The sequence below is a fragment of the Tripterygium wilfordii genome, chromosome 20 (assembly GCF_013401445.1).
Source record: "Tripterygium wilfordii isolate XIE 37 chromosome 20, ASM1340144v1, whole genome shotgun sequence".
Taxonomy (NCBI): domain Eukaryota; kingdom Viridiplantae; phylum Streptophyta; class Magnoliopsida; order Celastrales; family Celastraceae; genus Tripterygium; species Tripterygium wilfordii.
The window spans coordinates 8,983,835-9,000,771 of NC_052251.1; the positions used below are offsets into that span (position 1 = coordinate 8,983,835).

The following is a 16,937-nucleotide window of genomic DNA, read 5'->3' on the forward strand; positions in this document are numbered from 1 at the left end:
TGCTGACATGTTCACAAAACCTATGTCTCTTGCCAAGCTTCAAGAATTCATGTTTAATCTTAACATGGTTAACACCCATGCTAAGCTTGAGAGGGAGTGTTAGGAGACATACGTCTCTGCCTTACTTCCTTCTCATATGAAAGCGTTTTATATCACAGTCCTTTTCTTAATTAACGATGTCGTTTTGCTCTAGGTCTTCTCAACCGTTGTTGAATTGACATCTCTGTTTTCTTCAGTCTAGATTCAGTGACCGTTGTAAAGCTCTAGCTTACTTCTCTTCTTCTCTTTGTAGTTACTTTGGAATGAATCAATTGATCTCTTGATTCTGTATTTCTTGTTCAAAGTGCAAGCATTCTTACTCGCATGAACAAACTTTTACAGGAGCTTTTGTGCTTGTAGTAATTGTTGTTTCGTTTCGTTGACGAAGCAATGATGATTTTTGATTGCATGAGGAAAGAGTTCGGAATATTGCCCAACATACATCATAATGGCAGAGCGCATAGCTGGTCATTTGTTGAATTCGAGGCAGAGGAAGCTTGGGATTATGTTCTGTTGTTGCGCATATATTACCCAATTGACAATTGGGACAAAATGTTGGAATTGAGGGCGTTTATATAAAGGAGAAAGGTTTCCAAACAACACCTGGACGTAGTAATATTGAGGTGAAAGGAGTGAAAAGCTGAATAAGGAAATTTACGAAAAGCTGGATGGGATAAACAAACAGCTTAAGATTGCTGGTTATGTGGCTGAAATCACATATGAATTGCATAATTTGGGTGCAGAAGAACAAGTACAATTAAATTGAATTGAACATTATAACCCTAATCTTTTTAATTAAATTTATTATACAAATAATCATCATCATCTCATCTCCACGCCTCGCCTCGCCTCACATCTTTTTACAGATCGTTACTCATCATAATTTAACACTGAGAACAAGAAAAAGGGACCAAACTCTCTCCATACTACATCTATTGATCCTTCTTTAGCTTCGAAGTGGTAGACGATGATCTATGACGATCCCCACTGGTAGATCTAATAATGAAAAGAAGAGTTTCTACAAGCATCCCACCAACCAGTCCGAGAATCCCTCCAGCAGCATTCTGACAGAGAGAGAGAGAGAGAGTATAACATCAGTTTCAGCACATCCATAAAAGCTGACAAAACTTAAGTAAAACAATGCCAAACTATGATATTTCTGAAGTTACCATGGCAGGACTGTGATCAAACAATGCTCGGAATCCAGCATATCCAACCAAATAGCCAGTAAACATTATGACAACAACATGTAAACCTGTAGAAGTCATAATTGATAACTTGTCACAGAGCATCCAAACAACTACGCAAAGTTTCACAAAGCATCCAAATAAGTTTTTGGATGCAACTTATTCCAAAGAATTGTATCAAACATTTATTTTACTTCTCCTTTAGAAAACCTTAAAAGATAGGCAAATAGACCAATATGTTGTACAAGTGAACCATCACCATATGTCACAACTACAATGGAGTTCAAAATGCAATTGTAAATTCAAAATTTTTGTTCGGCGTCATCCTCATCATACAAGCTCGTAAACAAGTAAAACGCATTGGTACTAGTAATTAATAAACATATACTATCAATAAAAATATACATATATGCATGTGGTATGCATATTATGTGCATATGAGATGGTACAAGAGCAGTTACCAAAACCAAGCTGATCCTTGTAAGAAGAGAAGGGTTCTTCAGGACCCTTCCTCGGCGTGATATCCCTAACAAGCTCTTGATAGGCATTCCTCTCTGCCAATTCTTCAAGCTTCCTTAATCTGGCCTTCAATTCTTCACTCTAAACAAAATAATAGTAACATTAACTCAAACCAAAAGAAGCTCTTGAAACAAAATTTTCAATTTTTTTCCCAATTCTTCCTTGACCATTCAACTAATTTCGGATTTCAAAGTGGATTCTTCCAAAACATTACCTTTTCCCTAGGTTTGGGGCTGGTGAAGACGAACTGAGATCCAGAGAAGAGGCAAGTCAAGTGTGGTCGAGTCACCGGGTTGGACCCAACCCATACACTTCTGAGCGACTTGTAAGAGACATTGCTTTGAGAAAAGAGTGTTAGAGCGAGTTCCTGCAGTTCAGAGGAGAGCTTTGGATCCCTAGATGCTGAATCGAGGAATGATCGAATCGGTTCGCTGGCCGATATAACGAGCCCGCGAGGCACTTCCCTGTCACTGATGCACATTTTTCTGTGTTCGCGTCACCAGATATCGGTTGACTTTTGGTTAAAACTAGCCTGGTTTTCTGAAAGGTATTGTAATGTAATCGTCACTGGGCAAGAAGGTAGTTTATGATATTAAGTATTATGTAATTAATATGTTTGAAAGGATAACTTGGGAAGCTCAATGTGTGTATTAAAAAAATTAGGGTGTGCTAAATATGTTTGTGAGGTGAGTTCAAGTAAGTGTGCAAATGGTGGCTCCCTAAAAGAAAGCAAGAAACTCCAACGTTGTCAATAATTCTCAAGACAAAACCGAATCCACAGAAAAAAAAAAAACTTCGACTAAACATCTAGGCAAATGATACAATATTGTTAAATTTACAAATTTGAGTAGGATGCTATCATAATGTCTTTTTTCTCATGACAAAAAGAAACTAGAATTTACTGAATGTCAACATACATTCCAGGTTAGACGCATGGAACAAATAACATTAGAAGACATTACATGTTAAACTAAGTACTTGGCGAACTCTCAACTATACAAAAAACAAGTATGTATTCGGACAGCAATGGAGATACACAGTAATTCAGCTTTGACATATGAAACAGAACCAAAAGCAAATGCATGAAGGGGAAAATCCATGGTTGCAAAAATTGCTAGGCGGCTCGCGGGGACTAGGGATTAATTGGATTAATCAGGGACTAGTAGGGGATTAATTGGATTAATCGTTTTGAGTTTCTTTAATTAAAATATATATATATATATATATATATATATATATGAAAATTCTCAAGTGAGGGATCCCTCACTTTATTTAAAATAAGGGATCCATCTAACACCATTCATTATGTGTAAGTGTGGTCCCCACACGTGATGAGGCCCACGAGTGAATGGTGTTAGATGGATCCCGCACTTTAAATAAAGTGTGGGATCCCGCACTTGAGAATCCCTCTATATATATATATATGCAATACATATCATATATATATGTGTAAAAACACGATATAAATGAAAATAATACCTTGAACACATACAGATTAATGACAAATTATCAACCAGAACAAATATTTCATCACAAAAAAAAATTCAAGGTAAATTAAGCAATCATCATATGCAATACCAAACCAAATTCAATACTAACAGAGTCAAAACACAAATTAAAGTTAAACACTCGAGTGTGAAACATAAAGGCATAAAGCCAATAATTGACAAAAAAAATTAGTTGAAGACAGAGCATGTCTGTACTCTGTAGTGGGGGCACATGTTCGTAAGATTTTGCATACCATGTAAAAATAAGCATAATTTTCAATACCATGACATGTTACAACGGTTGCTCACGTACAGATGTCTAGAAAAGAACTATTATAGTCCATCTTCCTCAGACACAACGGCAGATTGGTAGTTTGTCGGTGTCATCTTATTTGAACTGATTGTGGGCATTCCTCCTTTCAATACAGAACACAACAGCAGAGAGGGTACAGAACAGCAGATAGGGTACTGAACACAACAGCTTGAATCGAAGAACACAACAGCAGAGACTAGCAGACAGAGTACAGAACACGAGAGGGTACCAGAATAGCAGATAGAATACAGAACCTGAGTCGACCAGCAGACTAGAACAAGCGACGAACAGGAACACCTCTACAACCAATGAAGAGAATACAGAATAGCTCCAGCAGAGACTAGAACAAGCGACAGCAAAGAATAGAACAAGCGAATAGCAGAAAATAGCAAAGAATTGAGTCGAAATCACCAGCGCCTCAGTCGTTTTGTACTCCCCGAAGCAATCGGTTGCAGCAACAAGCGAACATACATTGCAAATTTTAGGGTTTCAAGCTATCTGCAATTTGCGTCGCGTAGAGGACTAGAAGGGGAGTTTTTGGGCTGTGATGAATACCCGCCACACGGGATGGGGGCCCAAGTCTAGCATCACAAGTTTGGGCCTAACTCTCTATTGAAAACCCAGGTTGACAATAAGAGGTTTGTCCTCCCTTATAAGCTAGACTCCAAACCCACCATATTCCGATGTGGGATTCTCATCAATCCTCCCCCCTTGGAAGCATGCACGTCCTCGTGCATGGCCTTGACTGTACCATTTCGGCATACGGCCCACTTACCGCCCCAAGCCTTGCGAGCTAGGGTCACATAGCCTTGCCAGGTCCAGTGGATCTAGGGCTTTCCCAGTTACTTATAACGGCCTTTCCTCCCCCCTTGGAAGCATGCACGTCCTCGTGCATGGCCTTGACTGTACCATTTCGGCATACGGCCCACTTACCGCCCCAAGCCTTGCGAGCTAGGGTCACATAGCCTTGCCAGGTCCAGTGGATCTAGGGCTTTCCCAGTTACTTATAACGGCCTTTTTTCTTTCTCTTTTTTTTTACAGCCTTTTTCTCTTTTCCAACCCGCCCACAATGGACACAGCCCACTGTCTGCTAACCCAACTCCACAAAGGAATGGGCTCTGGGGTAGGCCCGCCTACGATAGTGTCAGTCCACGGGCCTACACGCAGGCGCGTGCACTCTCAATGAAAGCACCAATGATGAATACCCGCCACACGGGATGGGGGCCCAAGTCTAGCATCACAAGTTTGGGCCTAACTCTCTATTGAAAACCCAGGTTGACAATAAGAGGTTTGTCCTCCCTTATATGCTAGACTCCAAACCTACCATCTTCCGATGTAGGATTCTCATCAATCCTCCCCCCTTGGAAGCATGCACGTCCTCGTGCATGGCCTTGACTGTACCATTTCGGCATACGGCCCACTTACCGCCCCAAGCCTTGCGAGCTAGGGTCACATAGCCTTGCCAGGTCCAGTGGATCTAGGGCTTTCCCAGTTACTTATAACGGCCTTTTTTCTTTCTCTTTTTTTTACGGCCTTTTTCTCTTTTTCAACCCACCCACAATGGACACAGCCCACTGTCTGCTAACCCAACTCCACAAAGGAATGGGCTTTGGGGTAGGCCCGCCTACGATAGTGTCAGTCCACGGGCCTACACGCAGGCGCGTGCACTCTCAATGAAAGCACCAATGATGAATACCCGTCACACGGGATGGGGGCCCAAGTCTAGCATCACAAGTTTGGGCCTAACTCTCTATTGAAAACTCAGGTTGACAATAAGAGGTTTGTCCTCCCTTATAAGCTAGACTCCAAACCCACCATCTTCCGATATGGGATTCTCATCAGGCTGTTATGACTTGGACTTGAATGAAAAACTGGGCCAAAAGGAAAAAAATGGGGCCCAAAAAAAACGCTCATGCCCAAAAATGGCCCTGTCAAAAAAAAAGCCCATGCCCAAAAAAAGAGGACTAGACCGACTAGCTCCGACTAATCGGTATTTAATCGGGTCACCAATTAAGTGACCCAATTACCCTCTAATCGAAGTGGCAAGCCTCGACTAGCGACTACTCGGCCGACTAGACCGATTTTTTAAACAAATTTGACTATCTTCGTCCATTTAAATGATTTTCATGTTTCAGGCTAGGGTTCTCTACAAATTTGTATTCTAAAGTTTTCAGCAACCAAAACACATTTTGAAACATCTCTTTCAGTTTCACGAAAACAGACAATTGAAAATCTAGCAGCTTCCATGATCATGTCTAAAATTTAGGAAAGGGTCTAGAAAATTGTATTTAAATTCTAATTCAAAGAACCACTCAACAAAAGAAAAATTAAAAAGACATCGTCTTACTAAAATCCCGCAGAAAAATTCTAATGCTATAAAAATTCATTGACCTGAAACTACACATATCTTAGAAAACAACCCATAAGAGCAACAGATCTAAGCCCAACACACATATATGCATAACTACACGGAGAAACCAAAGGAAAGGTAAAAGACACACATATAAAAGAGAATCAGATCTAGAACTATAAAACAAATGATAGAGAAGAGAGTACCAGTAAATACAGAGATGCTGCTGCTGCTGCGCGTCTCTCCTTACGCCTGCTGAAGCCAATTGAGAGAAGGCGAGCTTTTTATTGGGATCGATGTTTGGTTTGGCGACAAATCACTGCGTGCTCCCGAATCCACCGCCTATCTGCTTCCTCTCGATTCTGCCTTTCTAGTTTCTACTTCCAATCCAAGCATCCTGGCCGACCCAGTACAGTACTATTGATTGGGCCTTGGGCCTTCTTGGATTACCTCACTCCACGGCCTGTGTATGATTTGTAATTGGGCTTATACTTGGCATTAGTGAATTTTTTTATAGTATTATTTGGAAATCTTTAAACGCATCCCAGATTTTACTAAATATATTGACAAAAATATATATTTTGTCCCTCAACTATATTATTGATTTTGTTTTTGTTCTTAAACCTTTTTTCTCTTAAAATCGTCCATTAACTATCTAAAGGTACTCCGTTCGTCCCTCAAATAATTTCGGCATCATAAAAATCATACGTGTCATCCCAGTTATCCAGTTATCATAATTTTTACATCTGTCATCCCACTTGGCTTAAATTTTACACATGTCATCTCAAAAAATCCCCAAAATGTCTAACTCTACAAAATTCACAAACTAGTTTGTTGTATAGTTTAAGCATTAAGAGTGTTAGATGTTAATAATTTAGGAATAATATCGTTCATGTTTATCAAAGTTTGTCAACTATGATTACTCCAATATGTTAAATAGTTGTCACGTTGCATTTTTTCGGCTACTCTCTCGATTGGAGGACGAAATATATACCTTTCAATAGTTGAAAGACGAAGTTAAGGACAAAAAAAAAATAATGACGGAAGTGAAACTAGATGTACAGTTGAGGGACCGAATGTTATATTTTGCGTAAATATATCCAAAGCATAAAACAAAGTACACAGAATCTTTGAAAAATACATCTCAAAGCATAAAACAAAGCACAATTGAAAAATCATGTTATAATATTTTAGGAATAGTTAAATACATTGCAGTTTTTTTTGTTAAATACACCACAAAATCAATTCAAAATGTATGTGTTTTTATACTACCCCAATTTTACTATCATACCCTTTAATATATTTTGAAAAAAATACACTCGCACACATATATACAACTCCACATAAGTGATACCAATTACACGGTGTATTTAACCGCCCCTTTATTTTATAAGTACAACAGCACAAGATACGTGATTCCATCGGTCATGAATTGTTGTCTAACATATCTACCCACCTCATCCTTATTTCTTTCCTATAAGTTAAATTAGACATGCTTAGGTAAACCCATCATAACTATAATTGCTTGATTTCAATATCTTCCACGACATTCTTAGAGAATAAAGTTATAATATTGTTGTTGTGACAAAAAAACAAAGGTTGTTGTAGTAGGTTTGAATCAAAAGGTACAGAATTTGTTCATCAAACAAATCTACCTTTTCTTGCATTCAAAAACAATCACCATCTCTTTAAATCCACTAACCCCTAAATCTTTCAAGACCATAATTATAATTCCATGACAACTATGAAGCCCTCATTACTACTACTACGACTCATCACAACACTAACTCTAACCATCATCCTAGCCAATATTGATGGTTGTCACTGCAAGATTGTGCAATTCATATTTGGAGACTCCCTCTCTGATGTTGGCAATAACAGGTACCTCACCAGAAGCCTTGCTCAGGCTAGCCTGCCGTGGTACGGTATCGATTTTGGCAACGGCCTCCCTAACGGCAGGTTCACTAATGGCCGTACGGTTTCTGATATTATAGGTACAAATTAATAGCTACAATGTTTCGTAAGATCGATCAAATATTCAATTGTTGTGCTAATCATAAGATTGTGAATATAACAGGGGACGCGACGGGCCTCCCGAGGCCGCCGGCTTTTTTAGACCCGTCTTTGAGTGAAGATGTGATACTAGAGAATGGTGTCAATTATGCGTCTGGTGGTGGTGGGATTCTGAATGAAACTGGTGGCTTATTTGTATGTTCTAATTAACATTGATCTTCATCATTTTTCATTAAAGCAAACGTTTAAGTATTAGTTTGATAATTTAATTTTCTTGTTTCAGATTCAAAGGTTCTCTCTGAACAAGCAAATTGAGTTGTTCCAAGGAACACAAGAGCTGATTAAGACCAAAATCGGAGAAGAATCGGCTGCGAAATTCTTTCAAGAAGCTCGTTATGTGGTTGCTTTAGGGAGTAATGACTTCATTAACAACTACTTAATGCCGGTTTACAGCGACTCATGGAACTACAATGATCAAACTTTCATCGACTACCTAATGGAAACTCTTCAAGGACAACTCAAGGTATATATCTGCCCTAAAATCGGATATGGACCATATGATCCACGTGAAATCATGGACCCCACATGTATGAAATCGTGTGCGTCAATCTCAGTATTTACGATAACTGAGACAAAAAAACGTTAGGATCTGCAAGACTACTATTTTGATTTATGAAGTGTCACTACTCACTAACTATAAATTGCAATGTCTGTAACAGCAATTGCATGGCTTAGGGGCTCGGGAACTAATGGTGTTTGGGCTAGGCCCAATGGGCTGTATTCCACTCCAAAGAGTGCTAACCACAAGTGGGGATTGTCAAGATAGAACAAACAAACTAGCCCTAAGCTTCAACAAAGCAACAAGCAAGTTAGTTAACAGCTTGTCTACCCAATTAGCCAATGCTAATTACAGATTTGGAGATGCTTATGATGTCGTTAGCGATGTGATTAGCAATCCGCACAAATACGGTATGTAGTAATTCAAATACATCATTAGCTTTCGGTTTCTAATCCGCATTATTGATTTCTTTTTCATATAGAAGTTGAAGTGTTTGTGAATGATGTAGGGTTCAATAATTCGGACTCACCGTGCTGCTCCTTCGGGCGTATTAGGCCTGCACTCACATGTGTTCCGGCATCAATATTGTGCAAAGATAGGAGTAAGTATGTGTTTTGGGATGAATACCATCCAAGTGATAGCGCTAATGAGTTAATCGCCAAGGAGCTTATCAATAAACTCGGATTTTTAGGCGACGCTCCTACTCCTGCTCCTGCTCCTACTCCTTACGTCGATGGTGATGTTGCTCCATCTCCAGACGATTAACAAATTGTTGCATTACCTATGTAAGTCTATACTCTATACACAAATAAGTCAAGCTGTGAATTCAATCCTGCTTGATTTTGTAATACTTTTAGCATATGGTACAAAAGAGAAATGCTTGAATACTTTCAAGTTTAATTTCAGAAGAAAAGCATGAGAAATTGTTATATAAAGTGGACAAAATTGTAGCCCCTATTGTAGAATATATGGTGGGTTCTACCTCAATATCCACTCTCTATGAAATTGGATTAAGATATTCCAAGGATTTGTCAATTTAACAATGTTGGGTTGGTTCTTAATTATACTAATAAACAATTAATGCAGATTTCTTGGAAATTATGTGGGGTTTTTAACTAGGGACTTAATTAATTGTCGAACAATAATAATAATTAAGAATTGCGAACAAAAGTGATAGAGATCTGTCACTATCTAGTTCAATCATCAGGTTTTGTGGACCCCTACACTTACATCAATCAAGGGATAAGATCGACTATTGAGATAACTGTGATATTTTTTACGGGGATCCCTAACATTTTTGAAACCAAAATATGAAACCAAAGCAATAAACAGCAAACATCACAATAAAAAGAGATATAACGCTTTAAGTTATATATACATACATCCAAACTAAAAAATCCCCAAATGGGATTTGAGTAGCCGTTCCACTAGTTGATGGGCCTACGACACCAATTGTTTGTCTTTTTGGACTCAAAACTTTTTCTTTTCAATTTTTGGCCCAAAATTGAAAAGGCTTGATCCATTTGTAAATAAATATCTCTGTATTGAGCGTTATAGTCATGAAGTAGTTGTCTTTTTCTTTGCTGTCCATATATGTTAATGTTAATTGGAATGAATAAATTTAGGTAATTTTTAATTGGCTTAATAATCACTATTGCCTGTCCCAATCAAAATGTGGTTTCCTACCCAAAACTCAAGATTAAGCTTTTACTTATATAATATTTAGTAACTTAATCGTACACGCGGCCGCCCTAAAATTGACAAAGCCAACTTAATCTCTAAAGTAACATCTTAATTATATATCTTAATCGTTTTTAAATACCAAGCTTACTTTATATGCTTCTTTTTTTTAAAAAAAGAAAAAAAAAAAAAGCAGCTTAGTTTATGTGATTAGTACATAACCTTATCCGTTGACTTTTTTACACCGAAAGATGGAAAAAAGGGTCTCCAAAGAGAGTACTTTACTTTTTTATCCCCATTACGTGTACCAAATTTATAATATTGGAAAATGGGATAGGTGGGCTCCAATTTTGCCTCCAATTCTTCCCAAAATTATGTTAAATTATGAATTAAAATGTATAATTTAGTATTTTGATTTTTATAATATTATAATATGGTAGATTTTAGGAAATAACAAAAATCTAAACCATAAACCTTAAGTTCTAAACCATAAACACTAAAAATTAAGTTCAAAACCTTAAATTCTAAATCTTTAACCTTAAACTCTAAACCATAAGTACTACTTCCTAACTCCTATACTCTAGTATGTCATTTTCAAAGAGAAATCATGATTTAATATGATTTTTTGGGAAGAATTGGAGCGGCAGCTCTAAATATCCCTAACAAATTCAGTCATAGTCAACCGTAATTAGACAACGTAGGAGTAACAAAAGTCAATGTAATTAAACATTATAGTAACGAAATTCAATGTAATTATATAATATAATACTGTTATGACTAGTTATGAACGAAAATATCAAGGATTATAAGTCATTTTCGAAATTGGAGCCCCTCTTATTCCGGAAAACGTGGCATGATGTGGAAAGTTGTCCGTCCTGAGAAAAGGAGAGAAAAATGCCAAGGTGGGACACACACTTTCTATTGAACACGGGACACGTGTTCAAAATAATTGGATTATGTTCTTCAAGTTATCGAGAATAAATCACCCTTAACCTTTGGCCTTTTCATATGCTGGGACCCACTGAATGAGCTGATATGAAGAAATATTCTTTGAACTGAGATAATAATTTAGTTATTTAAATGGGATAAATATTGAAAATGACATATATATTACTAAAAGTCTCAACACATATATTACTAAAAGAATAAGACAAGGATAAAAAAACTGTGATATTATGAAATTAATTTATTATGAATCTTTTTTTTTTGGTTTTAATTATGGTGCAGAAAATTATGATATTCGCTTCAAAAATAGTGAAATTCTAGAAAGAAAAAAAAAACTGTGATATTCAATTGAATTAGGCAAAAACAAAACAATGATATTCAATAGAATTAAACAAAAAAGTGAAATTTAACTGTTAACAATAAAATCATCTAATAAAACAATTACATTTAAATGCAATTACATAAATCCAACTCTAACAACTTGTAAATATATATATATTTCTTTTTAAAAGGCCCACAAGCCACACACACGTAAAGCCACATGAAGGCCACCACAGCAGATGAAAAACTATCAAAATCCCAAATCCCCTAATGAGAATAGAACACTAGACCTTAAAGTCCTGGGCAGATAACCTGACCAACTAGCCAACCTCCCATTCTCAACTTGTAAATATATTACTCGTGAGAGAATCACATAAATCCAACTCTAACAACTTATAAATATATTGTCCGCTCTGGGATTAAGGCCCACACAATTTTGTCCTTAAAATGATCATCTTGGTTGATAGGGATTTGATATTTATTTATCAAAGACATCGGTGGCTTACACCTAATCGATGCGCGATAGAAGTTTTAACAAACACAAAATTAAAAAAAAAAAAAAAAGGATTTGAATATTTCATAATATCATCCAAATTTTTAGAGAAAACCAATTTATTAATGATCAAAATAAAATCTCGATATATTAGATATTTAGATGCTATTTTTTTATAAATTTTAATTAGCAAGAAATAGGTTTTTCCAAATAAACATTGTTATGAGCTGTCACGGCCGGCCTTTATTAAATATTATTCACATGGACTACCCAAAAAAAATCCAAAAACTGGAAAGCCTGTCAACTTTAAAGTTTAAAGAGTTTGGAATAACATCATAGGAGTACTCCTTATTCAACCAATATTTATGTGCCACGTAACCACGGCAAACCAATCCTTTTGGGGAGTGAAAGTTTCAATTTCGACTCTAATTCTCTCTAAAACTATGTTAAATTGTGAAGTATAATGGGGTAAAAATATACATTTAATCTCTCAATTATACCATTAATTTTATTATTATCCTTGAACTTTTTTTACTTTTAAAATCGTCTCTTAGCTATTCAAAGATACGTTGTTCATCCCTTAAATTATTTCAAAGTCATAAAAATCATACGTGACTGCCTAGTTGACGTATAGTTGAGAGACAAATGTGTGATTAAGTATTTTAGTGTTTATAATATTAGAATATAGTAGATTTTGGGAAAAAAATCTAAATATTAAATTTTAAATTCTAAATATTAAAAATTAAACCCTAATTAATCTTAAACTCTAAAACTTAAATACTAATTTCTAACTCTTAAATTTTAATATGTAATTTTTTTAAAAGAAAAATCACGATTTAACATTATTTTTGAGAAAAAATTGGAATTGAAATTGAAGGCCTCTCCCATTATTCCATACTTTTGCAACTCCCAAGGAGCTTATAATGCTGACTAGGATTTTGCAGAACGGGTGCACCGTTGTTCCGTGCTACTACGAACTAAAAGTTATAAAGTTTGTGGGGAAAGTAAGAAAATCTGAAGGCCACATAAACATGTGGCTGAGAATCAAACCCTAATGATGACGTGGCGCCGACTTTTGATTTAAATGGATCAATTACACAGAAGAGACGACACTCCCTTTCCTTCCTTTGCCCAAATCACGACTCGGCCAACTTACTTCCTCCTGTTTGGTTACCGAGAAAATGCTGGAAACTAAAGACCCTGCTATCAAGCTTTTCGGAAAGGAAATCCTCGTTCTGGCGGAGTTCTCTACTCCGGAGATCTTCGACTTTGAACGGAGCTCTACTGGGACGGACTCTTCAGAGGAAGAGAAAGCAGAGAAGGTACAATTCTCTGAGTGACAGAGTGACAGAGAGAGAGAGAGAGACTTGTCTGTTGTGTGGGAATTTGTGGATAGTGTATGTGTTTCTTATGATGCAAAATGAGTTGCAGAGTTGATTTTATTTGGTCTCAGTGTTTTCGTTTTGTTTGCTTGTAATGGTACGTTCGAACTAGTGGTTTCACTCCATAGATTTGACTACCTTGTCTGCTGGATTGTTGGTTTTAATTACGGTTTTAAGTTCTTTTTTTTTTTTTTCACATCAAAGATTTTGCTTCTCTGTTTTTGTTTGGTCCGAATTTTGATTAAAATCAGAAAAAGTAGATGGAATTTATTGTTCTACAATTGGGAATTGGGGATACAAGAATTTCCAGGTCTTTAATTGTGTTTCTTTTCTTCTTCTTCTTCTTCATTATTTTTGGTGAACACTATTCGTCCAAGCAACTATTGCTTTGACTTTGATTTCCTTCATTTATGTATCTGAACTATTCTAATGTCTGACAAATGAGTTGAACTTCTCTATGAAGTTTTCTTCTTTCACTCATGTAACTTTGAATGATTTTGGCTTAGAACTGGATAAGTCTCTTGATCAACAGTCAGTACTGTAGTAGTCTTGATCAACCATCAGTTGATTGTACATGGTTTTTGCAACCTTTGGGTACTGAATGTCCCTTGTTTGTTCTCCCCTTTCTTTTTCTTCTCTCTTCTCTGCTTCTGGATGCTTTTGGTTTTGTCTTTTTGGTTAGCTGTTCAAGATCTTGGGAACCTAGAGAGTTCCATTGGTTTTCAGTGTTGATTTTGTTGTTGATACCCTTTTATATTATAAAAATTGCAGATTCTACGCATAGCCTTTTGTCTTATTGTCTTACACCTGAAATGTTCATACCGTGGCTTAGTGAAATTTATATTGTCAATTCTAGCAATTCCATTGTTTCTTTATATCTTCATTTCTGTATTCATAGTTTTTGCAAAACATTGACATGGCTTGAATTCTAGAAATTTCTGTGGATTCACAAAAGATAGAGAAGTCATGACTGTATCTAATAAATGTTCAATTTAAATTTCAGGATTCTCCAGCAGGAAAATCCGCAGAGACCATGCAACAAGATGATACTTTCCCTGAAAATACAGAATCGGCAAATCCAGAGAATATGAAAGAGAGTGATGTGAACCCGAAGACACCTTCTATGGATGAAGAATCTGCTAAATCAGAGACTACCATGACAGAGAAAGAACAGAGTGGGACAACGAACTCAGAAGAGAGAACTTTGAAGAAGCCGGACAAGATACTTCCATGCCCCCGCTGCAATAGCATGGATACAAAGTTCTGTTACTATAACAATTACAATGTCAACCAGCCCCGTCATTTCTGCAAAGCCTGTCAAAGATATTGGACGGCAGGGGGTACAATGAGAAATGTGCCTGTTGGAGCTGGACGTCGCAAGAACAAGAATTCTGCATCCCATTATCGTCACATAAACATCTCTGAGGCACTTCAGGCTGCTAGAATGGAAACTCCGAATGGCACTCACCATCCTTTATTGAAAAGCAATGGTAGAGTCCTTAGCTTTGGGTTAGACACGCCAATATGTAGTTCTATGGCTTCTGTATTAACTCTTTCGGATAAGAAAGTTTTGAATGGCACCCGAAATGGGTTTCACGGCCATGGGGAGCAAAGAAATCCAGGTCCTTGCAAAGGTGGAGAAAATTGTGATGACTGCTCTAGTGGATCTTCTGTCACAGTTTCTACTTCAATGGAGGAAGGGGGCAGAAATTGCTTACAAGGACCACCAATGCAAGATGTTAATGGATTCTCTTCTCCAATTCCTTGTCTTCCTTGGCCTTATCAATGTAACTCTGCAGTGCCCCCACCTGCTTTCTGCCCCCCAGGATATCCCATATCATTCTATCCTGCCTATTGGAATTGTAATTATGGAGGCACCTGGAACATCCCTTTGTTATCTCCGCAATCTTCCTCATCAAACCAAAAGGGTCCAAGCTGCAGTCCAAATTCTCCCACACTAGGGAAGCATTCAAGGGATAGGAACATGGATAAATCAGATGATCTTGAGGAAGAGCCTTGTAAACAAAAAAATGGATGTGTTTTGGTCCCCAAGACTCTAAGAATTGACGACCCAACTGAGGCTGCAAAAAGCTCCATATGGGCAACACTGGGAATCAAGAATGGATCAATCAATGGGGGAGGACTATTCAAGTCTTTCAAATCAAAGGGTGATGAAAAGAATCATATATCTGAAACAGCTCGGGTATTGCAAGCAAATCCTGCCGCCTTCTCTAGATCCATCAATTTCCAGGAGAGCTCTTGAAGGTGTGGTAGTTTGCTGTAGTACCTAGTGTTTCATTAAGGCAGCACTTGCCAGCATCCTTCATGGATTATTTTTGATTGATCAGCCTTAATGCCTAACTGAACTAGCTAGCTGATTGACTGGAAGCAAGGCCAAGGGAGATAAGTTTCTGGTTGACGATAAAACATCTGGCAGGAAAAAGTTCCTCTTTGTAACACTATGCACAGATACCTTTATTTTGTCTGCTTGGTTTGCTTAGTGTCTCCTGTAAATATCTAAGTATGTGTGTGTAGTAGTGATAGTGTATAGTTGAGAAAGATCTTTAGATGGATGAAAATCTATGTATACTGGGTTAAAACTCTCTTTCTAGAGCCGGAAAATGGACAGTTGGACACTGCCGTCGTTTTCCTGGGTTCTGTATATATGCTAACTCTCAGTCAGTAATTTCTCTGTTGTATCTTTATAAAATGGACTATCTTAGAGTTTCTCTGAACAAGCGTGTAAGAAGTTGCAACAGATCACAAAAGGTCTGAAGATCAGTTGTTGCAGTGTAAATGACTAAATGTGTAATGAGTCCAAAATTGAATCCCTTAAAATTCTGGTATATGTCGAAGAGGAAGGTACACCATACAAATTTGTGCTTTACTTATTCGATATGAGTTGTAACTCGGGCTATCAAAAGTTGTGCTAAAGTGTAGAGCGTGACTTCAAAAGTATTGTTCTTAGTGGAAATCGAACTCATAACCTCTTGAGTACAAGACTATCACCCAAATGATTTGTTTTACCTAACTAACAAAAGGTTGGATGCTAGAATGAATGCATTTTCTTCTTTTACAAAAGTACCTACCTTTCAGAGTAAGAGAGAGCCAACCAAACCCAAAATTCTTGCAACTTTCTGCAGCATAGAATACAAACCACTTGTTTTGAGGTTGTAGATATATCATGTTTCTTCACACTTTCTTTTGTGAAATGGAAGTTGACAATGTTGGCTGAGCTGATCCCAAAAGATCCCTTCTATCCCAATATAAAAAAGTTAGAAAATTTTTGGCAGATATGACATGCAATTTAGAATTTCATTCTGATTCTGATTGGAGTTAATGTTGATTGGAAAAAAAAATGGCAATAACTCAAACTGTGATACAGAAGTGATTGATCAACATCCAAGTGGGGGAATGAAATATTAATATTGACAAAACAATAAAGCTACCCTCTCTTTCTTTTTCTTTTCTTTTTCAAGACAGCATTTGTTGCTTCAGACACCAAGATCCAACCATGTGTGTCACATTGGTCTAACCAACTAAAAAATTACAGAAACTGAGAGATATTTTGTTGTTTCAAGCAAACTCAGGCCACAGAATTGGTGGTATGGGGACCCAAATTGCACATAATGCCATGAATCCTTTCTTG

The 16,937-nt window shown here is 37.1% G+C and overlaps 3 protein-coding genes across 4 annotated transcripts; 2 read left to right on the forward strand and 1 right to left on the reverse strand.

Moving 5' to 3' along the window:
- Positions 1–743: 743 nt before the first annotated feature.
- On the reverse strand, positions 744–6,260 carry LOC119986418. Of its 2 annotated transcripts, none has more exons than XM_038830976.1 (5): positions 6,102–6,260; positions 1,960–2,312; positions 1,688–1,826; positions 1,209–1,294; positions 744–1,103 (listed from the first exon to the last, which is right to left on the reverse strand). In XM_038830976.1, the coding sequence occupies exons 2-5, from the start codon at positions 2,224–2,226 to the stop codon at positions 972–974; spliced, it is 624 nt and encodes a 207-aa protein (XP_038686904.1). In that variant the 5' UTR covers positions 2,227–2,312; positions 6,102–6,260; the 3' UTR covers positions 744–971. The 2 variants fall into 2 exon arrangements, with proteins under 2 accessions (XP_038686904.1, XP_038686903.1); XM_038830975.1 differs by lacking the exon at positions 6,102–6,260 and adding an exon at positions 3,800–4,043.
- A 1,364-nt stretch (positions 6,261–7,624) lies between these two features.
- On the forward strand, positions 7,625–9,494 carry LOC119987370 (GDSL esterase/lipase At1g74460-like). The gene is made up of 5 exons (XM_038832257.1): positions 7,625–7,889; positions 7,973–8,103; positions 8,192–8,431; positions 8,628–8,877; positions 8,976–9,494. The coding sequence occupies exons 1-5, from the start codon at positions 7,631–7,633 to the stop codon at positions 9,230–9,232; spliced, it is 1,137 nt and encodes a 378-aa protein (XP_038688185.1). The 5' UTR covers positions 7,625–7,630; the 3' UTR covers positions 9,233–9,494.
- A 3,449-nt stretch (positions 9,495–12,943) lies between these two features.
- LOC119987091 (cyclic dof factor 3-like) lies at positions 12,944–16,023 on the forward strand. Its single transcript, XM_038831837.1, has 2 exons — positions 12,944–13,228; positions 14,292–16,023. The coding sequence occupies exons 1-2, from the start codon at positions 13,088–13,090 to the stop codon at positions 15,549–15,551; spliced, it is 1,401 nt and encodes a 466-aa protein (XP_038687765.1). The 5' UTR covers positions 12,944–13,087; the 3' UTR covers positions 15,552–16,023.
- The last annotated feature ends 914 nt before the right edge of the window (positions 16,024–16,937 follow it).

Bases quoted from the DNA above. Each gene is read 5' to 3' on its own strand.
- LOC119986418 (XM_038830976.1), bottom strand. From the start codon at position 2,226: ATGTGCATCAGTGACAGGGAAGTGCCTCGCGGGCTCGTTATATCGGCC. The intron at 1,295-1,687 runs GTAACTGCTCTT...TGACTTCTACAG, and splicing joins CAAGGATCAGCTTGGTTTTG to GTTTACATGTTGTTGTCATA. The intron at 1,104-1,208 runs GTAACTTCAGAA...TCTCTCTGTCAG, and splicing joins TTGATCACAGTCCTGCCATG to AATGCTGCTGGAGGGATTCT.
- LOC119987370 (XM_038832257.1), top strand. From the start codon at position 7,631: ATGACAACTATGAAGCCCTCATTACTACTACTACGACTCATCACAACA. The intron at 8,104-8,191 runs GTATGTTCTAAT...TTCTTGTTTCAG, and splicing joins ATGAAACTGGTGGCTTATTT to ATTCAAAGGTTCTCTCTGAA. The intron at 8,432-8,627 runs GTATATATCTGC...TGTCTGTAACAG, and splicing joins CTCTTCAAGGACAACTCAAG to CAATTGCATGGCTTAGGGGC.
- LOC119987091 (XM_038831837.1), top strand. From the start codon at position 13,088: ATGCTGGAAACTAAAGACCCTGCTATCAAGCTTTTCGGAAAGGAAATC. The intron at 13,229-14,291 runs GTACAATTCTCT...TTTAAATTTCAG, and splicing joins AGGAAGAGAAAGCAGAGAAG to GATTCTCCAGCAGGAAAATC.